The sequence below is a fragment of the Primulina huaijiensis genome, chromosome 5 (genome assembly GCF_012295235.1).
Source record: "Primulina huaijiensis isolate GDHJ02 chromosome 5, ASM1229523v2, whole genome shotgun sequence".
NCBI lineage: Eukaryota > Viridiplantae > Streptophyta > Magnoliopsida > Lamiales > Gesneriaceae > Primulina > Primulina huaijiensis.
In genome coordinates this window covers 17,983,768-18,007,853 of record NC_133310.1, presented here as the reverse complement: position 1 = coordinate 18,007,853, position 24,086 = coordinate 17,983,768, and the positions used below count along the sequence as shown (strand labels likewise).

Sequence of the window (24,086 nt, the reverse complement as noted above, 5' to 3'; positions counted from 1 at the left end):
TGATATTATATGATATATAGTATTATGAAGAATGGACTAAATTTTTAATGATAAGTAACCACGCTTGAACATTAATATAGTTGATTTGTAGTATTACTTAGAATATATAATCAATATATACTGTAGAGTATGTATTTGATATAGAAATAAATAACAATAGTTCGAAAAAATTTGCAAATCGAAAGAGTAAGCTTCTCAGTTTTGCTGAGGACGATATACTGACCATTTTGTCCAAAGAATGAGTGAGCTTCTCAGTTTGTTTCTGGTACATCTTGTATTGTATCATTTGCAGTTTGTTTCATTCGTAGACGTTGCATTTTCAAATTGAAGCAAGGCTAGAGGTTGATTCACTATTCAGCATGGTTGAGCACAGTACCGATCACCCCTCGACTGAGCCAGAATGGCTTAAGTAGCATATCAAACAACTAAATTCTTGGACCCATTCTTAAATCCGAAGAGCCACAACATAACTTGAATTTCGAGATATTTTTCTTTCACTGCGAATTTTGACATGTACCAACTGTTCTTTAAAATTCAAACATGAATCCAGGTCAGCTGATTACAATGACAAAAACAAATATTGCAGTTGCCACATGGGATTTTCACTTCTTACAGCTTGAATTTAGAACAGAAGTTTCTTTCTCTATGTAAAACTATTCTCCAAAACAGATGGATTTCGGAACTGCATCAAGCCAATCCAACGAGTTTTTCGCTGATTTCCCACAGTTTACTTGCTTTCTCAGCATCACTGGCTTCTTTCGAGAGGGTATTCTCAAAAGACGACGAGTTGTTATTCCAGCTCCAGTATACACCCGACTTTGAGAGGCTTGGATCACTAACAACCTGAATTTGACGATAATATTTAAGTATTTATATTAGTTGGTTTTGGGGGACTTTGGATGGAGAATGAAAATCAGCTTCTTGGGCTTCGTGTTTTGACTAACCTGTGCAAGTCTTTGTCCAGCTTCTGCTTCAGAGACATAACCTTTGGTGATATACTTCTGGAAAGGTGGGAAGAGAATCCTGAAAAGTGAAATGTGTTCTCTGAATAGTGCCGTTTCAGCGATGCATCCAGGGTAGAGCGATGCGAAGGTAATGCCAGTTTCCTCGTGAAAACGCCTGTGAAACTCTTGCATAGTCAGCATGTTGCAGACTTTGCTGTCTTTGTAGGCTTTGGCACCATCAAATTCGCCACCGTCTATCATGGATGAGCTGCCTACTCCATTCAAACCTCCTCTAAGTCCCCTTAAATCCCCTAAGTTGGCCTTTGGTGGCACGTTTCCAGCCAAGGTGTTCGTGTTACCTATCAAGAGCAAAAAGAAAAATCACTTAAGTGTTTCACATTACAAATGGATGAAACTCATTACCAGTGAAGCAATATCATTCTTAAGAACTACAAAAATCCTTTGCATCTTGCCAAACGGTCAATGCGGAATGTAACACAGTTATGATGATGATTCACATATTGAGACAAGACACCTTCGGTCTTGATTTCAACCAAGGAAAAAACAGAAAGACTATGAAATGAACTCAGAGCAGTACCTGTAATGGAACCAACAATAATGAGGCGCTTCTGTGGATAATCTGATTTTTTCAGATCTTCCAATAGCAACCTACAAAGAAGGAAATGACCAAGATGATTTGTGCCAACACTGAGCTCGAACCCCTCAGCAGTACATGTCGGCTCTTTAGCAGTTGGGAAGTAAACGGCGGCATTGCAAACCAGCACGTCAAGCGGCCTCCCCGAAAGTCGAAAAGCATCAACAAACTGCCGGACACTTTCAAGAGAGGCAAGGTCAAGATGCATGACTGTGTAGTTTTCTTTAGCAATGCCAACTGATTTCGCAGCTCTTTCGGCCTTAAGAAAATTCCTGCAGGCCATGATAACATGCCATTTTCCTGTTTCGGTAAGAGCCTTTGCAGCCGCAAGGCCTAATCCTGAGGAGGCTCCGGTGACTACGACGGTGCCTTTGGTTCGAGTTTTCTTCTCTTCTGTTGAAGCCTGATTGATGGATGGAGCTGTAGCTATCGTTTGTGCTTTAATTGGTCCATTTGCCAGCTTCTTTCTTAATTCCTGCATTCTTAACTTCATCATTACGAGTAAAACCACAAAGATTCAAAATGTTTCCACAAAAGAATCCAACTTTCGGATAGCATCAATTCGTAACCACCGTTTCCATAGGATATTGTTGAGTCTGTGTAAGCTACAATTACATTTGTCCAACGTAGCCATCCAGGTAGTAAAACAAATGAAATGACTGTTTCAGTGTTCAAAATGTTTGAGCTGTAGGATCATTAGAGATATAGATTTTTATCTAATTAAGCGTATACTTGGATCACTCTGGATAATAGAGATGATTTTCGATAAAGGGTTGGTGTAATTTGAAAAAATCTCAAGGTATATAAATTATGAAATTCCATACCCACAAAATCACCCTACTTTCTAGGATACCCTTCCATGCCAAGAATCAATCTTTTCAATAGCACCCTCCAACTACCAAAATGAAGTGCAATCTACCAAATCAAAGTATTCCAAGAATCATCCTTTCAACAAGATTTGATGTAATTTTATTGTTCCAAAACTGCAATGAAAAGACATAATGAATCACCCATTTTCAAAAATAAATATATAATATATTTACCTTGTTCAAAGATGAGTTGCATTCAGCTTTAAGAGAGAGTGGCAATGAAGCTCCAAAAAGGGACGTCTCTTTTAAACCACTTGCCTTGTTCTACCAAAATTCATTCAACAACACAACAAAAAATTCAATAATTTATAATTTCAACCCATAAACTTCTGCAGGTATAAACTGTATAATTATTACAAGAAAAGCAATATGTCTTTCATCCCCATTTGAGTGAATCTTGTGTACCTCTTTCGGAATGGAAAGTGTCGATGAAACCAAGGAAGCTGCTTGGAGAGACATAGTTGCATTAAGTGAAGGATTAGTGAGTGTGTGTTTTGGAGTGGGTTTAGTGTGTGTGTTACCGGGGGAGTTATAAGAACACCGTCTTAGGATGTTGGGAGAAGGGATAAGTGTGGATTCTCATTTAAGACTATGGCCCACTTTACCTTATTTTGTCCAATCAGCGCTTCAAGCTGGATTCTCACTCATTGATATTTTTTAAAAAATAGCTCAGTGATATTTTTATTTTAAAAACATAGTTGGGTTATAGTTGTAAATAAATCGATTACTTTCACGAGTTTTTCGAACTGATTGGATAAATATTTTTTTTATATTTGAACTTATCGAATTCGAGTTGAACTCGAACGTGTTTGAACTTTTTTTAACCGAACTCGAGCTAAAATTACTTTGTTCGATAGTTTATAAACAGCTCACAAACCTTAATATTTTATTAATATAATATCATATGATTATATATTAAATATATATATTTCGAATTTTTCGGGCTTTTCAAGCTTTCAAACCTTTCATTCTCTAAATTTAATGTCTGAAAAATAATTTGAATAACTTGCGAATATATTCAAACATTTCGAACCGAACTCGAGCTTGACTATCATTTATGAATTAGATTATATTTGAAATCCATTATATCATGTCATGTCAAATGAAGTTAATTATTTAAGTAATGTATACAATACAATGTGACAAAGACGTCACTGCATCAAACATCTACAAACTTTCATGAATTCCCCTTGAAATTATCCCTACTCTTTCAAAACACTGAAAAACAAAAGAGCCTGAACAGGGGCGTAAATCTCTTTCTCAGGAAATAAATAAGTTCGATCCCTCGACTAAATTCTTGAATCTATTGCTGCGGTTGTAAAGACTACACAATATTTTTCTGAATACGAAGAAAAATATATCTTATAGGGCACCTTTGCGAATATATCTCATGGAGGACTCGAGAGTTTTATTGTGACATTTTCATGCATGTCGCAAGCCCATGAAGTAGTCAAAGTCATGATGTTGGACGCCGAGTTGCTTTAGCCACGAGTCTGCCGCGCTCAAAAGTAATCCCAACTTTTCTTTGTCCTGAGCATTTTTCTCCGAGAGCCACACATCGCCTTGCATCTTGTAAGTAGCCAAACCAAACGGAGGGAGGGAGATGACAGCCCCTACATCAGTTTCTTTATCAACAGTTTCAACCTCGTCTTCAAAATCCATATCTATCCATCATAATTCGGAATGATTTTATAAGTTTCATACAATAGTGAGACGACCAGCGTCATGGACAACTATCATGAATGTATTCATCAATAATTTTGTACCTTGAAAGGAGGAAGAAAGTGTGTGATATGTGAGAAAGCAAGCTTGCAAGTCTTTAAAAGTTCTTCCGGTGGTAGGGATGTGATAAATTGGGTACCTGGATTATCACTTGGATAAGGTCGTTTTCCAGAGAAGAAAAAAGTATCTATTAAAGGGTTGAAAATAGAGGAAAGGATGTGGGAGAGGCTAACCAAGCTACTGCCATCCAACTAGCTGGTGACAGATCTACATTTCTCAACGACATTAATCCAGGATAACGTTGAGCTAAGACGCTTACCTGTTTAAAAATCAAACTTTTAAACCGCACTGATATTATATGCATAACACAAGGAATGAAACCAATCGAAAAGGACTAAATTTAATGTTGAACGAATTCAAGAATTTGTGTTAGCCACATGAGAAAAATCAGGTTGTTAATATATTCGATCGTCTTAAAAGTTGCGTATGATATTTTATTAGACGCCTACCATGAACGGATTTTTAATTCATTCCATCATTATCCATAAGAACTTGCTTCTCAAATCATTCTTAGAAGTAAACGATCACAAACAAAAGAGACATAATTTTCTCGGTACCTAAGAGTAATGGTCTTGAAAAGCACAGGTGGAGTGGGGGAAGAGATTGATTACCTTGTCCATGAGAGGAACTCTTCCATATGGGGAAGATTTCTCAAAATACTGAAAGTAAAGACTACCCAATTTTTCATTTGGACGCCAGAAGTTATCAAACTCGAATTGTCCTTCATCAGACGAGCATCCATCCCATCTCGACAACTTCTCACTCTCGCTCTCATCACTGAACGAATCATTAAAAGAATCCCTTGTCTCACTCGTCGAGTCCGTCTCTTCCCTATCCCTAAAAAGTATCATAAGCATTCATCATTCAATTTACCAACGATGGAAAACACCATGAACTCCTATATTTCCACCCTGTCGACTTAACAAAATTACTTATCAAAGAAAAGTACCCGAATAAAACAATCAAACCAGATACTAAATGAGCACGAATCACGCATTCAATTCACAAATTAAATTTCCAACAACAGAATCTGCTTACTTTAGACAGTTAATCAATGAAGAGGTGGTGAAAATTTGGATAGCAGAGAGATAAGGCACAAAATATTGGTCTAAATTCTTGGCATCGTCAGCAGTAACTGGGACTCCAGCCCCATAGGCACTCCATTCATCAAAAATATTCCAAAGATCACCCAACATAAAAGACTCAACTTTCTCCCTTTCCAAAGGATGCCATACCCTATTAAGCTTCTTCATATCACTCTGCTCAAAGACATACATTTTGTATATATAAAAACAAAAACAAAAACAAAAAAACACAAATTATGATTTAAATTAGTATAAAAAATAGGTAGGGAGAGCAGACCTTGTACAAAAAATGAGATGGGACCGTGGGTGTTGTGCTATCCAAGAAGGATCCCAGGTTTGTTTGCACTGAAGCCTTGTCGAAATCCAACATGATTTCTGTGTAAAAAGAGAGAGAATTTGGTCTAATTCTCTCCCCCAAAGTCTTTGAATACAGCAGAGGCGAGGCAGCAAAAGAGATGAAGAATTTAGAGGAAGAAAATTTATTGAGGGAAAAGGGAATGAGAGATTGACGGGATTTCTTGCTTTTTTTTTTGTTTTTTGTTTGTATGGAGGGAAGAAAACTAGCCAAAAAAGAAAAAAAAATTGTGACCAAAAAAATTTCTACCCTTCGTTTTTATGAACAAACTAGTTTCCAAAAAAAGAAATCATAGCAATTTTTTCTTTCAATATTTCTTTCTTGGAATATAGATGAAGTTAACATATATATCCAAAAAAAGACGAAGAAAATCGAATTCAAGTCTCTGTGAAACTTGGACTCGGGCAAGATTCTCTCTTCCTCGTCAAAACCCAGAATTCTTTTTAAGGAAAACCCGAAATTCATTCTTCAAAGAAACACCCTCACCCATCCATATAATCGAAATCAAAACCCAGCCCATAATCCCAAATCTACTCAAAAATTCAAGAAATTTTTTTTAAAATAAAAAAAGACTCCTTTTTTTGCCAAAAGAAATGCATGAAAATGGAGAGACGTTTGAATCACCAATTGGGACCAAAGCAAGCGTTCTGTGCGCCAAGAAACCGAAAACAAAAAGATTAATTTTTTATTTTAATTATAATTTTCTGAACAGAAAGTTATGGCTTCTGATTAAAACAAGGGATTAAGGTACAGAAATTAAGGCAATTAACTGGAAAAATAAGGTCCCAAAAGCGTGTGTGGGGAAGAATGTGAGACTCTGGAGCTTCCAAAATCCTCAACAACGTTAAAATACAAAGTGAAGAGCTCTGTTAATTTATGGGATTTTAAACATGTTTCAGAATTCGTCTTAAATTCTCCCACCGTTGAAAGATAAGCATCATTTATGTATTTCTTGCCTTAATTCTAATTAATAGACATGTTATTTATATGAGAAAATAAGACGATCTCACGAATCTTTATTTGTGAGACGGATCAACCTTATCGATATTCACAATAAAAAGTAATACTATTAGTATAAAAAATAATAATTTTTAATTGATGACCCAATTAAGAGATCCGTCTCACAAAATATGACATATGATACCGTCTCAGACAAGTTTTTTCTTATTTATATTCTTTAAAATAAAAATGAAATGGATGGGGTAGAAAAGTTTGACTTTTGATTGTATATTTTCGGTCAAATAAAGAACAAATTTTTTTGCCTAATCTAGGATCATATCATCACTTAATTATTCAAGATTACAACTATTAATAGTTAATTGATTGTGATTAATGAAGAAATCAATGGATGAGATTGTTTATTAGAAAAGCTGATATTTAGTGGGATTATAATATTTTTAAAAAAATTATGTTGACGGGATTATATGTGGAATAAACACTGATACAAGATAATATTAATAAAAAAAGTTAATAATAAATTTGACCTGATTTTTCTGATTATCGTGGGTGAATATATACCAAAAACTGTGGATTAATGAATGGTTATCTAGATTATCTTTGTTTGGTCAACAAAAATGTCAAATTTTGTGGTCAAAATCTTTAATTTCGAAAATGGTGGCTATTATGTGTTAATCTATCCACAATGTTTTGATATATACGTATCTATCACGCATATTTATATGAACATCGATGATATGACACTCACCATTAGATATAATAAAATATATCGAAATTGTACATATAATATATGACTGACATCTTGTTTGTATTTATATAAGTGTATATGATGGGTTTGTAATACACACACGTTACATACCCATCGTGTACACTTATATAAACACCGACGAGATATATGACTGGTATCTCGTCAGTGTTTATATAAGTGTACATGATGAGTATGTAACGTGTGTGTGTGTGTGTNNNTATATATATTCCCTCACAATTACCCCACTCAGACATCATTCACATCTTATATCCAATTTTGGAGTATATATATGCTCTGTACAAGAATATCTTTGGTGATTTTCTTGATACAATCTAATATTATTAAAGCTCAGTGTTTAGTTAAATTATTATCGAAAATTGGAATCCTTTTACTCCAACGTCTTTAATATTTGTTTGGGACATATGTACTATCTCTTCTATTATATGTATCTTTTATTAAATGTATCTTGTTGAATATTATTGTTCATACGATTCACGTAGTGTAGGGTTAATGAGGACTAATATTGTAACTGATTTTGCAATCTATCGAGAATGTCGTATATCCCTTTCTGTTATCAGCTTTACTGATGTTTATGTGTGTGTATATATATACAACGTCTACTATATATATCATGACGTTACGTTATAATGTACATTTCAAAACTATTGATACATTTTATGTATTTCAAAAAATATGTATGATTTTTCATATTGGATGAATGTTTCAAGCTAATACCGCTTTTGTAGTGATGTCTCTTAGGCCATCTCCAATCGAAAACTCTATTTTAAAATAATGCAATTTCTGCACCAAATACAATATTCATCTCGAACCCATCTACTTCAAATATTACTCTAAAAAAGAATATTATCAGAATATTCTTTTTTATTTGATTTATTTAAATTTATTTTATTTTTTGAACCGAATGTGGACATTATTTAATCCAAATTTGGAGCTGCAAAATAGCACAGTTCCGTTGGAGAAGTGGCTCTCGGTACTCGATCCTCTAAGAAAAGAAGGTTAAGCGCCCTACTCAAACTAGACTATCTCAAATGATAACATACTCAACATTATAGACAACACACCATATATATATATCCTGACAATAAAACATGCATAAAATAATGGAAAATTAATATTCAAGCAAAATAAGAAATGTAATTAGATCAATGGATTACAATTTCAAGACCATTAAATTAAGTGAAGTATAATAATTACAAGGAAACTAAGGTAAACTGACAATTAATTGGTATATATTTCATACGTAGAAGATAATGAGTGATATTACATATACATCCATATTTGTACATCAATTTGTACAATACAAAAAATTCAATGCAAAAATTCAATTTGTCAAAATCTCACTATATATTGAATACAAAATATCGCGATATAATAGCAAAATCTCGCGATAAAATGGTCGTAAATATCGCTGTAATGATATATTGGTTGTATTTTTAACATTATTCGAAGATAATTGGAATATTTGTACGTAGAAGATATATAGTTATGCAGATATATATTGAAAAACTTGACATAATCATCAACTATAAATATTTTAAATTAGTGCACGGAGGACCGCATACGTATTCATGTGTAGAATATAAAAATTATTTGGATATAAAATTTATTTTTGTAAATTTGAATTTAATTATAATTTTTGCTTTTATGTTAGGATAATAAAGATAGTTGAAACTGAATTTGTGAAGTTTTTGAGTAAATATTTATTTTTTGACCTTAATTATTAAATATCTTGAGATAATAGTAAGGGTAAAATTATTTTAAACACATAAATGACTAAAACATTTATTCTAAGAGATGTAGACATAATTAAATAGAAAAGATATTAAATACTAAACAAATCTATTATTGTAAATTCACAAATATCTAAATAGAAATTATTATCTTAAATATATTAAAGCATCATAAATATGGAATAAAATTTACAAGTTTAAATTTTAATATAATTTTAAAATTTGTGTAAAAAAAATTNGTCAAAATTAAATCTGATGCTAAAAAAAATAGCACCAAACAAAATATCTTGAACCGATAATCATGAATTGGTTCTTTTAGTGAAACCAAATGGAACAACTATGTATGTGTCTCAAAGAAAAAAGATTGCATGTGAAATGCCTAAATAATTGTTTATGAAAAGACTTACCATAATGAGGTTAGAAGTCTTTTATTTCAATATAGAATTTTATTATATAAGATAAGCAGATCCATGCAATATGAAATATCTCTCAAATGTATAATAATTATATATTTATAGGTGAGTAATTTGTTTAACATAAAAATATAGAAAATATTGAGATTAATGTATCAGATTTTAAGTGTTGTGTGAAGGTGTTGTAACACATATCCACAATATGCTTCAGAATATATTAATGAAACACACAAATAAATTTTAATGATTAAAATAAGACATAAACAAAATATTCACTAGAAAATCGTAAATAATTTACAAAATCAATACTAGTAAAACTACGAAAAACTATATTCAAGTTAAGGAAGTAAATTGCATATCAAATAAACAAAAACAAAACCACGGATGCAACGACTGTTTTGCCGAAATCCGAAGCCACAAATACTCTTCTAACAACATTTTACACTATTGTTGTCTTTGAGTGTCTCCAACATTTTACGGCAACACAACAAACAACGTACGTGAGTCGATCACTCGAAAATCTTCACTGATGTAGTTCTTTGCTCTTCCTTCGACTCTCAACACCACCATCTAAAAACCACTAACTACATGCACGCAACAAGGATCTCTTATTTATAGATTTCATTTGTCATAGAGTTTATTTCTTGTATAGAATCCTACACAAATAAGAAAACAAGAATTTAATCAGGAAATAAACTATGGAAGAAAAAATATTCTTAGTTTCCAAGATATAATTTATTACTTGAAATAATATTTTACTTAGATATATTTTCATTATTGATAAGATCATGTGAATACAAACTCTTTTGAAAAATAATATAATATCTAGAGATCTTATCATAAATATCAATAATATCACAATATTATCAAATTAAAAAATATCAATATTAAAAAAAAAATCTTATTAGCATATAAAATTCTATATTTTAATATCTCAATATTATAAGAAGGAAAAAATCAATTAAGAATACATTTAAATATAATTTTACCGAATCAAATCAAAGATCTTTCCTTCTTCCGCACGGTTTAAAATTTCTCCACCTTTCCATATACACACGTCAAACTCCCATCTCACGTAGTCCCTTGCTCCTCCGCAAGAGCCGACTAACCAATTCACGTAAAGAAAACTTGAACTCGACGTCTCTTCCCTGCCCCTCCTGAAGTTGCCGTCACTTCCTCCCCACAGCACCGCCGCCTGATTTTCCCTGTGCTGGACCCCATGTAACGTGGATTCGATTTTGTGTATATGCAGTGTTTTATTGATAGATATCCATTTTTTCCCGGAACTTGAATCTATGTGATTTTCCGGGAAGGGGTTAGAATTTACAATTCGATTATAATATTATATCAGTGTGTTTGCTACTTGGGAATTTAAGGAGATTCGGATGTGCAAATCCCGTTTTCTTTGTTTGATAAGATAATCTAAAAGTTTTACTAGATTATACATGCGAACTGATTTTAGTTTTTAGATCTTTGCTACCAGACTAGGTGTTACACTTACACCATGCCTGTTTTACTGTTTGTCACGCAACTAGTGATTTTATTGCTGAGTTATGACATTACTGGATTGTTCACTTTTTTGTTCCAGGCAATTGTGAAGCTTTCTTGGTGTCATTCCCTCTCTGCACAAACTTTGGCATTGAGTGAACAATCAATGGTTGCAAAAATGTCTCAAAACAGATTGATGGAGCAGGATTTATGTAAGCTAGATGTGACGAAGCTTCATCCACTCTCGCCTGAGGTTATTTCACGACAGGCTACAATAAACATAGGTTAGCTTGTGTATTATACTTTAAACATCTTTATGCACACGGTATGATTATATTTACATCTTTCAATTACTGATCCCAAGTTTACTGCTTCAGGGACGATTGGTCATGTTGCTCACGGAAAGTCAACAGTTGTGAAATCTATCTCTGGTATCCATGTATAACAGTCATTCCTTGAATTTGCGAGTTTAGAAATACATGCTTGTAGCGACGTTTAAATTACCGCGAGGATCTATCTGGTTGATGTGTTACTTAATTTCAAAATTACTAGTTGAATTGCACTTGTTAGAGGACATCACCTACTAAGTATGAAAGTCTATGCTATGTTACTAGAACTTAGTATGGTTTGTGACTGTATTCGGCTAGGTTCCTATTGTCCTTTGTATAAATAAAAGTTCTTGCAATTTAGAATACCTTCAACCTGCAGACTGTTCGCTTTAAAAACGAATTGGAGCGTAATATTACCATCAAACTTGGTTATGCCAATGCAAAAATATACAAGTGTGAAGATGATCGATGCCCTCGACCCATGTGCTACAAGTAAGTCCTTCAAAGTCATTATTGTGTATTGATGTGAATAATTTCCTCGTTTGCTTTTTTAACGTGTACTGTTTCATGCCAGGGCATATGGAAGTGGAAAAGAAGACAGTCCAATGTGTGACGTGCCTGGTTTTGAGAACACCAAGATGAAATTGCTTAGGCATGTTTCTTTTGTTGATTGCCCGGTATGGTTTCCTATGGCTATTATTTGAAAATATGACAGATATTTTTCGTAGATTACTTTAGATAAATTCTTGTGAATTTTTTTATAAGTTATTTATTTGAGAACCAAATCTTTTAGCTGTGTATTCACAAAAAAAATGCTATGTTCTGATGCCTCAGGGTCATGATATTCTCATGGCTACAATGATTAATGGTGCGGCAATTATGGATGGAGCTTTGCTTCTCATAGCTGCCAATGAGAGTTGTCCTCAACCTCAGACGTCAGAGCATTTAGCTGCTGTGGAAATTATGCGCCTTCAGCACATCATAATACTTCAAAATAAAGTTGATCTACTACAGCAAAATGTTACCATGAACCACTACGAAGCCATTCAGAATTTCATTCAGGTTTATTGACATGTCTGATGTGATTCAAATTTTGCTAATGCATACATTTAACGTTGTTCTCCATTATGTCTCAACAGGGAACTGTTGCAGATGGTGCACCAGTGATACCAATTTCTGCGCAGCTAAAGTATAATATTGACGTTGTATGTGAAAACATTGTGAAGAAAATCCCCATTCCAAAGAGGAACTTCATTTCACCACCAAATATGATTGTAATCCGGTCGTTTGATGTCAACAAGCCTGGTTTTCAAGTTGATGAAATCCGGGGTGGTGTTGCCGGTGGAAGTATTCTGAAGGTAGATACTTGAAATTTTGTAGAACAATAGATTTCATTTCAGGCCGCATTAATATATCATCAATCTAATCTTTGTTGGTATTCGAAAAGTAAATTTGTGCAACCTAAAAGGCCATATGAAAGAACTGTTGGACCACTCTTGCAGGGTTGTTTGAAAGTAAATCAATTTATCGAGGTCCGTCCAGGTGTTGTAGTCAAGGACAAAAATGGTAACATCAAGTGCACCCCTATATACTCCAGAATAGTCTCCTTATACGCCGAGCAAAATGAATTACAATTTGCCGTTCCTGGAGGCCTTATTGGGGTTGGAACAACAATGGATCCGTCACTTACACGTGCAGATAGGTTGGTCGGCCAGGTTCTTGGAGAGGTCGGCTCGCTCCCTGAAGTGTACGTTGAACTACAGGTAGGTTTCACGTCCAACAGTTCCAACTTCTTGAATACAAAAGAATGGGATCAGAAATACCATTCGAGTATAAGTGCTGTTGTTTAATAATAATTTACTGTGGTACAGGTTAAATTCTTTTTGCTGCGTCGGTTGCTGGGAGTTAAGACAAAAGATGCAGAGAGACAGCATAAAGTCTCGAAACTGGCCAAGGGAGAGATCCTTATGTTAAACATAGGATCTATGTCAACAGGGGCTCGTGTTGTTGCTGTCAGGAACGAAAAACTTTGTGAACTACAGCTCACTTCCCCTGTGTGCACCAGCGAGGGAGAGAAAATTGCTCTCAGTCGTAGAATCGACAAGCACTGGCGTCTTATTGGTTGGGGTCAGATTGAAGCAGGTGTTACTCTCGACATACCACCCTGCCCCGTTTCAGCAAACTATCTGGTTTTGAGATAATTCAAGCCCAAAAAATTGTTGTGCTTGGGAGAATGATATGAGAGACGGATTTCATATTATTTTGCATTGGAAAGTAAAGATTTAATAATCCACTTGAATACTTGATATGAAGGAGAAGATGATTACATAAGAATTTAATATCTCTATTAAGATTAAAATTTGATCATGACAATTACACTTTTTAGAACTTCGGTCCTAAGCTTGGATTGATTTAAATTCACTTTGCTGGAGCATCTACATTGGTTGTGGGATCCGTGCTCCTTATTAGTGTTTAATGACCAAGCAAACATGATTTCTTTAATGTAAACAGCAAAAGAGATTAAAAAATTTCTTTTTTGACTAATAGAAATTTCGGCATAACTTCCCCGTGAGTAGGACATCTCAAAAATTTTCAAACAATATTCACTAACCTATAGCCATCATGGTCAGGACTAACACATGCAGAGCCGTCAAGGCTCGATCACACAACTATCAATCCAAAACATCGTAAAAGTAAGAGTACAGCTACGCAGGGCATCCCCGAGCAAATATATGACTTGATAAAATAATACAAACATATATGTACTTATATATCTGAGAACTCTCAACAACACAACTACTGGGCACCGCTACCAGACACTCCACCAGACACGTCAAATCCTCCTCGATGACCTGCTATGACATCAAAAACAACTATAGCATAAAAAAAAAAGAGGACGAATCAATAAAATTATGACAAATATAATTGACATAAAATAAAATTAAGTAAAATGCAATGAAATGCAATGCAATGCATGTTAGTAACAACGGAGTAACAGATACCAAAACAGAGTCCAAATGAAACGCATCAGCAACAGGAACAATGGTCACCCGTGCTAGGAATGCAGCAAGAAAACATCAAGCTGCCGCTCATCCATGCACGTAAGCATCGGGGGTCCGGTAGCGACCCAGTCAATGCTCATGCAGTCATCAGGAGTGTGCTAATCATATCCTTCGCTCCATCGATGAAATGTCACGAGTGGTCTAATCATATCACTCGTTCTATCGATGACTCAACAGCTCAACAGATCAATAATGATAACAATCAACAGAGTCAAGGCTCGAAATGCTATGAATTAATAGTAAATAGGACCAGTCGACAAATATCCCAAATATCCTTTAAAAATAAACATATTTTTATTTTATTATTTTCAAAGGATAAAAATAGAGATTATTTATCAATCTAAGCATATCAGCTAAAAAATATCGTGAATGCAATCACATTATTCACATAAACATATAAGACATGCCACAACTCATACAAAATACTTAACATCATTCCACGTCATTATAGACATCATAATAAAACAGTTCATTCGTACATCAACTGATACTTAATTTACCACTAAAATTTTCTAAGGATTTTTTCCGAAGAATCCGATCCTGTGGCAACTAATTCATTTCACATCAACCTCTATTTATTTTTCCAATATTCAGCAATTTAGCCTAAAATTTCAAAAATCTATAATTTAGTCTTTAATATTTCTAAAATTAATATACGACAATTCTATGACATCTAAACATCTAATTATTGAACACTAAAATTCAAAAAACCAATTACATAAATCTGAATTTTCAAAATTATGCCCAATTAAAATTTGAAATTTTAATAATACCTTCAATTAGCTCCGATATAGCACCTTCAATCAACAATATAACATTTATTAATTGTTGAAATTCAAATGAATCAAATTACCAAAAATTCGAAACCCGAAATTCTAAAATATACCTCTGAAAGTTTCGAATCATGTTGTAAGCTTCGAATTTTAAGCTTCGAACAACCTAAACCAAGATTTCCTCCCGATTTTCTGACGAAAATATACGACGACCTCTGACGTGTTCGAACAGGGTCGCGAGAAAATCTTACAAAATGGGTATCACTGGATAGCCCTTGTCGAGAGCTTTCCCAAACCATGCTTACTTTCAAAAAACGATCACTGACGGCAAATATACGGCCGGTCAAAGTTGCAAGAATTGTGTGGATGTTTGAGACGGAATTACAGAAAAATGCGGAAGGAAAGAATCGATACATTCATTATTATTATGATTATTTATTTATTTATATTTTTTTAACTTAATCAAAATAGGTTGGGCTTTAGGGACAATTGGGCTGGGCTAGGATCAAACATTACCCTTCCTAATAAATGATTTTGTCCTCGAAATCTAGCATACACAATATTTATACAAAAGTGGTTTATAAACTTTTACCACTGATTGTACATGGGAAAATCAGAATACATGGAGTAATTTATTACATACTCAAAAAAAATGAGGCCATTTCTGACGCATCTTAGCCTCTAATTCTCATGTAGTTTTTTCTCTCCCATGTGTACTCCACTGCATCATAACAAGTGGAATTGTCTTATTTCTTAGTTGCTGCTCTTTACGATGGATAATTTGCACTGGATGCTCAACATAACTAAGGGAACTATCCAACTTCACCTCATCAATCCTCAAGACATGAGAAGAATATGGCTCGTACTTCCGTAACATAGATACATGAAATACATCATGTATCGCGGAGAAACTCTGTGGCAAGTCCAAACGATAAGCCAAGGTGCCAATCCTCTCAACAATCGCATATGGACCAATATAACGCGAACTAGCTTCCCTTTGCGCCCAAATCTCATAGTACCACGAAACAATGATACTTTCAAGAAAACCTTATCGCCAACCTGAAATTCTAAAGGCATGCGCCTTTTATTAGCATAGCTGGTTTGATGATCCTGAGCTGCTTTCATTCTTTTCCTGATCATTTCAACATTTTCTTTCATTTCTCGAATAAATTCTGACATCGAAATCTGTCGTTCTCCTACATCGTCCCAGCATATCGAAGATCTTCACTTTCTGCCGTATAAAGATTCAAATGGTGCCATCATGATCGTAACTTAGAAATTGTTATTGTAAGAGAATTCAACAAGAGACAATGATTCCTTCTAACCACCACTAAAATCCATCACGACTGCTCGCAACATGTCTTCGAGTGTCTAAATGGTCCTCTCTGACTGACCATCTGTCTGCGGGTGATATGCAGTGCTCATTGCAAACTTTGAACCCAATGCTGATTGCAAAATACCCTAAAACGTCGAATCAAACCTAGGATCACGATCCGATACTATGGTTACTGGCACACCATGCAATCTCACTACATGATCAATATACATTTTTGTAATTTTCTTATAAGTACAAGGACGATCATAAGGAATAAAAGGGGTTGATTTAGACAATCTATCCACAATCACCCAAATCGCGACACAGCCACGATTAGAACGATGTAGATGCGTCACAAAATCCATAACAATGTGCTCTCAATTCCACTGTGGTACTTCAAGGCTATGTAACATACCACCAGGTTCCATTCTCTCAGCCTTAACATGTTGGCATGTCAAACATCTAACCACAAAGTCAGAAATCTCTTTCTTCATATCTTCCCACCAGTAATGAGATTTCAATATATGTTACTTTCGAAAAACGATCACCGACGGCAAAGATACAGTCGGTCAAAGTTGCAAGAATTTTTTGGAATGTTTGAGACGGAATTACGGAAAGATGCGGAAGGAAAAAAGCGATACATTCATTATTATTATGATTATTTATTTTTTTAACTTACTCAAAATGAGCTGGGCTTTAGAGACAATTGGGCTGGACTTGGCTCTAATATTAGTCAATTTATTTGGGGTTTTATAACAATCAATTGGTCCGTTCCCACATGATGTCTTCCCCTTTTTTTCAATATTTATTTATTTTAATTTAAAATTCATATTTTTTTAAAAAAAATCTTAAATATTTTCATAATGTTAAACGATCATACATTTTTAAAATGGTCAAATAAATTTAAAAACTTAAAAAAATTATCTATAAGTACTCATAAAGTTTTGTAAATTATTTGACTCATCGAAACACTTATATTTGTTTCCTTAACTAATGAAAATATTTTATCAGCAAATCTAAATATCAAATAATGTTTAGAGAATACAAACAAAAACATTATGGTCGTCGAATGTCAGTGTAACGTGAATTTATTGATGCTTACCATTTTTGGAATACGAAGAATGACACATGGCATCTGATACTATTTTTGTTATGGCTTCTGTGCGAATGATTTATAGTCGTTCAAATTTGAACGTTGAAAACCATCTGCAAAAGGTCATATCAAGATTCAACAATCTCTCTGGAATCTATATCAATCTAAAATATGTTATCTATTCTATCATTAATACAAAGCTCTGTCGAAAATATTCAAGCACACACATAAAGACATAACTAATATATTTTAGAGATCATCAGTGCTAAATCATCACTCACATTTGTTTCAAATTTTGTATCATATTTTGTATGATTTTTGTAACTAACAAAATTTGTCTTTCTGTTCAGAATCTTGTTAATTTGTTAGAAGTTGTTGCTAAAAGTTTCAGTAAGCAGTGTACTAGTCGTACTGAAGTGGGTGTTTACATGCATGATTTATTTTCAGTTGTATTTTACTTTGTTGATCTACTTGTGCTTTACTGATTTTCACTTGGTTCACAAAGTTCGATTGGACTCTTTTCGCAGTCCGCACTAACTTTTTAATTGTCTACTAAAATTTGAAGGTTGAAAATCGATTTCAGTTGCTAATACCCGTTGAGATCACTGCTACAAAAAAGTAAGAAGAAAAATTTGTGAGGTGCTTGTGAGGTGTTCATACACCCTTTCTAAACACCTCTACTGATCTTAAAAAGTGGCATCGTAGATGTTTTTCTAAACATCTGAACCTATATATATCAGTGGCATCATTAAGCAAAATTCTCATGTTCTACAATGAAGAATTTGATGACTAGAAGATAAGGATGCAAGCTCATTTAGCTGCACAGAACGATGATATGTGTTACGTCATCACTGAAGGATCTATAAAGATTCTGAAGGCCAACATTGTAATTTTCATTATTGATGAAGCACCAAAGATGATTGAGAAGCATAGATCAGAATGAATTTCTGATGATAAGAAGAAAGTAAACTTGGATAATGTGACAAGAAATCTCGTTCAATACCCTAGACAGGAATTCATTTAGTAAGATTTATATATGTGTTATAGCAAAATAAATCTAGGAGAAACTGATTCAATTTTGTGAAGGTAACGATTAGACAAAAAAGAAAAAGCTTATTATTGCAATGCAAAAGTTCGAGAACATCAAAATTAAGCCCAAGGAATCTTTGAATGATTTCGAAGAAAGATTCAGTAACATCATCATTGAGTTGACACATCTTGAAAAAAGTATATCAATAGAGATGAAGCCTTGAAGGTGATGAGTAACCTTCCGAGAGAACGAGATATTAAAACAATCTCAATAAGAGAATCCAAAGATTTAAACAAGTTGGAGTTGAAATACTTGTTTGTTGATATGAAAGCATACGAGCTTGAGACTAGAAGCAGAGAAGAATCCACCTCTAATTATCCTACCAAAGCTCTTATTGCTACTGTTGTTGAGCCATGTAGGAGAGAACTACTGAACAAATCAGAAATGACGCGATGTCATTGTTTGTCTAAAAGTTTTCTAGGTTCACGAAGAAGAATCACAGGACATTTCAAAATCAGAACAAAAATTACAATGCGGAGTCACCTCCCATACATGACATGTTTAAATTGCAGGAAGACTGGACAATTCATTGATGAGTATCCCAAGAGCAAGAAAGATGATTGTTGGAACATTTCATGTTCGCAATCTTGATTTTGATGTTAACAAAACTTGTTATTTTGTTTCTAACTAATTTATCTAGCTCACAGAAAGCTGAAACTGATCGGGCCACAAAGTGATCAGTTCCCAAAGCCAAACTGAACCAGTCTAACTGATACATCTAAGAACAGTTCAACTGATTTTCTAGCTGATAGGTGGTGCAAAGATCTTCAGAAGCTCTGCCAGCTAATGAAGCACACAACTGATGAAAAAATCAGCTGAACAAAAGAACTGATACAGTGAAATTAGTTTCATCTGAACAAAAGAACTGATACAGTGAAATCAGTCCAAACTGATTTCATTAGACCATTTCAGAGAACCAGTTCATCAGACCAGTTCAGAGCATCAATTGTAACTGATATGTTCACATGTCACAACAAGACTATCTAATGGAATCCAGCTAAACGCGAATATTCAAGGTACAAGCTACAAGCTATCGCACAGATGAAGGTACAATAATGGACGTTGCAACAAAGCTGAGAAGAGAAAAGCTTCCAGAACAGTTGTCAGAATGACAATACATGTCCTAAGAAAGCACATGCAAATGCAACATACATTATTATTGAGTCTTCATGTACGGTCAGCTGAGCGCCTATAAATACCAGACCAAGGCCGTTGAAGACAACAACTACTACTACAACAACAACAACAACAACAATAAGAGTGGAACTACAACTGAATTCTAGTGTGTGAAGAAAACTGAGGGCACGTTCATTTTATATCAGTTTACTAGAAACAGTTACTCTAGTTGTGTGAGAACACCTTCTTATTGTACTGATCAGCTCAGTTCTCACACATTCACACACAATCACTCACATATACAAGAGAGTTGAGCTTATTGTTTAGCTGAGTGAATCTTCACACAAAGACATTAAAGATTGTGTTTGTAGTCTTGGTATAAAGACGTTAAACATTATGCAGATTGTAAGGTGTTGCCTACAATCTTGAGTGCTAGGAGTTCTAGTTAGGTGTTGTCCTTCTGGAGTGAGTTTATACAAAGAGTTGTATTAATCAAAGTCTTCTAGTGGATCATATCCTAGGTGGTAGAAAGGGTGACGTAAGAGCAATTGAAGTCTCCGAACATTCATAAATATATCTTGTGTCCCTAACTGTTTAACTATTGTTTTAAAACTTATTTGATCAGTTCATCTGATATCAGTTCAGTTCTTACTATAAATAAACTGATACAAGCCCGAACTGATCACCTTTATTTCAGTTATTTAGTTTAAATACAAGCTAAAAGCTTTAAACTGTTCAGTTTTCTTAACGAATAATTATTTCGAGTATCTTCCGTTTGGTTTGAAAATCAAACTCGGTTTAATTCATCGGTGTATTCATTCTTAGAACACAAGCTATTGTAATTTATGGAAAATATTGTGTTTGAAGCACTTTCAAGAGTGTCAAAACCGATCCTTCAATCATAGAAAGAATGGATACGAGAAATGACAAGTAGGCTCACCAAGATCGAAAGATCATGTAGAGCAAGAACAAGTGGGCAGAATCCAGCTCCGAGTCTTCTGACTCGGAAATCAAATCCAATGATAGCAATGCTGGAAAAGTTCAATGTCTGATGGCTGATGTTGATATGAAAACAACCACTGATGAGGTATATGATTTAAAATCCGAAGAATTTACAAGAATTGGTTTTTTCAAAGCACTGCATGACATGGTTGCAGAATACTCAAAGCTTTCTTAATCGTTCTAGGAAGTCAAAGCTGAAACAAAGTCTGACTGATCATATCAATAAGTCCATTTGTGTACAAAAGAACAATTGTGAAAATCTCAAGGCTAAAGTAAATAATTTAAATACTATGAATGAGAGAGTAAATATAGATTACCAGTCGTTACCGAATGAGAAAAAAAATGAATTCGACTCATTCCACCACACTGATCCATCGACAGAAACACATAGATGAAGATGTCTTTAATTTTATTTTTGACTTTGCAATTTATTGATTCATCCAACGAACAAAACGACTTCAGATCTGGGATCGTTGACATGTGGTCTTCGATTTGGGGTATAAATTTCATATTTTCGGGGATGCTTGGAATTAGTTAATTTTTGAAATAAATCCGATAAAATCGAAATTGAATATTGCTAAATAATATACAATTTTAACGAAAAATATGACATTGTAGTTGGATTATTTGAAATCATTCTCAATTTATTATAACGAGTTTTGTCACGCCCCGAGCCCGGGCTCGTGCATGTGCGACTGCACAATGGGCTCCTATAGCAACTACTTCGTATTCGTCCTCGCTTTACGAAAATGATTAACTCAAGTTGCTATAGAAATCTATTGTAAACCATTATAAACTCATTTTAAATCTTTAATTTTTAAGATGTGGGACAAGGGTATCACAATCATCCCTCTTTCAGAACGCGACGTCCTCGTCGCGGCCTGACTCCTCGATCCAGCAGAGCCGAGAATCTAGAGATGACTCTTACAGGTTCAAGAGGTGCTCTCGTCATGTAGAACTTTGCCCCCGCAGGTTCAAGATGTGGCTCTCATGCACGTAGCACTTTGCCTCGCATAGCACTTATTTCCCGGTGTTCCATGCCGGTGACCGGCTCTGATACCATTTTGTCACATTCCAAGCCCGGGCCCGCACCTGCGTGATTGCACAATGGCCCATATAGCAATTACTTCGTATTCGTCCTTTCTTTACGAAAATGATTAACCCAAGTTGCTATAGAAATCCATTGTAAGTCATCATAAACTCAATTTAAATCTTTAATTTTTAAGATGTGGGTCAAGGATATCACAAGTTTCAATCGTTGAATTGAAATTATGATGTTGATTTGTCATTTGTTAAATCAAAATATATATTAAGAGTCTACGAGATATATTCTACCATAAAAAATATTTACTTTAAAACCAGATGTATATTGTGACCGCAGATGGATTATTTGGCGATGGATCGATGAATGTGTCGTTTTTCTTACAAAACTTTTTTGATCATGTTTTTCGTACAAGATTTGTCGATGCGGTTTACCTCCAGACAAAAAAACAAATGTGGTATTTTTTTTATTGAATTAGTGATTATAAATTTAATTATGTCCTTTTCAAATATTATTCCTTTTCAAATATTATATTTATTAATAAAAATATTTCTCTATTTCGATACAAAAATTGTCAGTTGTTGAAAATACCACCAAAAGATTTATCGTACTAAAGAGAGATGTGACCGAATCCACATAGATTTCAAATAACAACATAACATAGTATTCAGGCTTCAGCTACAGAATCCTAGATATTGTCACCCCAGAAACAGAGTTCATTGTAATTTACGCCCGATAGCTTATTTATGGCTTCTACAAAGATTCAAAATCTCTTTACTTTCTCTTGGCGTGTGGAATATTCATGGTTTATAACAAGATCAAAACCACCATCTAGCATTAATTCTTTTTTGTTCGATAATGGGCCCGCTTTCATGATTCCCTCGACACTCTGCGGAAGCTTCTTCGGCTTATAACTATATAATCTACGCAATCTTCTGTTACAAGGACGCGTCTTCCAATATCTCGAGCTTCATAGACTGTTACGACCCATGTAAAAACTCGTGGCGTCGGGTCACGTACATACTAGACGCTTCAAGCCTCGGGGACAACCTCGTTCTAAAGGATTTCGCAATGGTTTCGGTAGGACACCATATGTACATTATCGGCGGCCGTCTCTGTCGGACCAACTTGATGGTTCTTAACTCCGTTCGCAGGTACAACACGAGGACAGATTCTTGGGACATATGCAGGCCGTTGAATTCACCAAGATTTAACTTCGCCTGCACAGGTACACTAGACCAAGCTATGGGGATTTCATCTGCAAAGATGTATGGCACAAGTTTGGACAAATGGAGATTTCTTGCGAACATGAGTACAAAGAGATACAAATGTGTAGGAGCCACATGGCAAGGGAACATACATGTTTTGGGAGGATTTGCTGAGAAGGGAGATGGAAGTGACAATGCCCCAGGCCCATTTAAAACGACACGAAGTTCTGCGGAAGTCTATGACCCCCAACAAGATAGTGACAGACAGGGGCGGAGCTGGAACTATACAGGTTTAATTTGGACCTTCTTTCTCCCTACAATATATATGCGAATAAATAAATTCAGAAACTAAGTTCAAGTATTTTGAATGAAAAGGAAAATAGCAAAATCGATCTTGTCCATTTTGCGTGATGCAATTACTTCTTCTTCGCTAAAACTAGAGAAGTTATTGCATGCATTAAAACTGAATATGACAACTCAAGGACCAACGTGACAATTTTCACTTAGAATAAGTGCATTCTAATCTCCTAGCTTTCACTAAGGTTTTTGTTTTGTCTTTTGGACTGGCCACAACAGTTGGGAATTTCTGGCGAGAATGTGGGATCTTGACATCCCTCCATACCAGATAGTTGCAATCAATGAGAAGCTTTTCAGCTCGGGGGACTGTTTGATGCCTTGGAAGGGACATATCGAGACTTATAACGAGATGGAAAATATTTGGAATGCTGTCCAGGGATCTCATTATGACAGTCTTTCGCAAAATTTCACTCAAGATGATCAGGTGGGATCCATGCGGAGGATGTACCTAACGATGGCACCGATAAGGAACCAATTGTTTTTCTTGACGGGGTACAAGGTTCCCGGAGAAGAGTTGCGGCTGAGAAACGAGGTGCACGTCTTTGACACGGCCTCGAACTGGTACGGATGGCGGAGTTTCGAGCCAGTTATGGAGGAAAGGGAAAAGGAGCTTTGCGGGCATTGTTGTGTGCTCAAAAAACATGTTTCTTGA

General features: G+C 34.8%; 5 protein-coding genes and 1 long non-coding RNA gene across 7 annotated transcripts; 3 read left to right on the top strand and 3 right to left on the bottom strand.

The window, feature by feature from the left end:
- Positions 1–512: 512 nt before the first annotated feature.
- Positions 513–3,032, bottom strand: LOC140976741 (protochlorophyllide reductase-like). The gene is made up of 5 exons (XM_073441030.1): positions 2,874–3,032; positions 2,643–2,732; positions 1,543–2,074; positions 945–1,303; positions 513–843 (listed from the first exon to the last, which is right to left on the bottom strand). The coding sequence occupies exons 1-5, from the start codon at positions 2,925–2,927 to the stop codon at positions 688–690; spliced, it is 1,191 nt and encodes a 396-aa protein (XP_073297131.1). The 5' UTR covers positions 2,928–3,032; the 3' UTR covers positions 513–687.
- LOC140976742 (uncharacterized) lies at positions 2,042–2,328 on the top strand. Its single transcript, XR_012175310.1, has 2 exons — positions 2,042–2,172; positions 2,238–2,328. It is a non-coding gene; the product is annotated as an uncharacterized lncRNA (long non-coding RNA).
- A 527-nt stretch (positions 3,033–3,559) lies between the features above and the next one.
- LOC140976740 (uncharacterized) lies at positions 3,560–6,620 on the bottom strand. The gene is made up of 6 exons (XM_073441029.1): positions 5,613–6,620; positions 5,289–5,509; positions 4,862–5,087; positions 4,424–4,509; positions 4,235–4,329; positions 3,560–4,132 (listed from the first exon to the last, which is right to left on the bottom strand). Exons 1-6 carry the CDS (start codon positions 5,703–5,705, stop codon positions 3,891–3,893), a joined length of 963 nt encoding a protein of 320 aa, XP_073297130.1. The 5' UTR covers positions 5,706–6,620; the 3' UTR covers positions 3,560–3,890.
- A 3,954-nt stretch (positions 6,621–10,574) lies between these two features.
- On the top strand, positions 10,575–13,592 carry LOC140977547 (eukaryotic translation initiation factor 2 subunit gamma-like). Of its 2 annotated transcripts, XM_073442298.1 has the most exons (9): positions 10,575–10,780; positions 11,148–11,331; positions 11,425–11,486; positions 11,756–11,868; positions 11,951–12,053; positions 12,211–12,438; positions 12,516–12,734; positions 12,879–13,139; positions 13,248–13,592. In XM_073442298.1, the coding sequence occupies exons 2-9, from the start codon at positions 11,214–11,216 to the stop codon at positions 13,575–13,577; spliced, it is 1,434 nt and encodes a 477-aa protein (XP_073298399.1). In that variant the 5' UTR covers positions 10,575–10,780; positions 11,148–11,213; the 3' UTR covers positions 13,578–13,592. The 2 variants fall into 2 exon arrangements, with proteins under 2 accessions (XP_073298399.1, XP_073298400.1); XM_073442299.1 differs by lacking the exons at positions 10,575–10,780; positions 11,756–11,868 and having other exon boundaries at positions 11,253–11,331.
- A 2,307-nt stretch (positions 13,593–15,899) lies between these two features.
- Positions 15,900–16,369, bottom strand: LOC140977700 (uncharacterized). Its single transcript, XM_073442446.1, has 2 exons — positions 16,271–16,369; positions 15,900–16,220 (listed from the first exon to the last, which is right to left on the bottom strand). The coding sequence occupies exons 1-2, from the start codon at positions 16,367–16,369 to the stop codon at positions 15,900–15,902; spliced, it is 420 nt and encodes a 139-aa protein (XP_073298547.1).
- A 6,571-nt stretch (positions 16,370–22,940) lies between these two features.
- Positions 22,941–24,086, top strand: LOC140977699 (F-box/kelch-repeat protein At1g26930-like). The gene is made up of 2 exons (XM_073442445.1): positions 22,941–23,367; positions 23,620–24,086. Exons 1-2 carry the CDS (start codon positions 22,941–22,943, stop codon positions 24,084–24,086), a joined length of 894 nt encoding a protein of 297 aa, XP_073298546.1.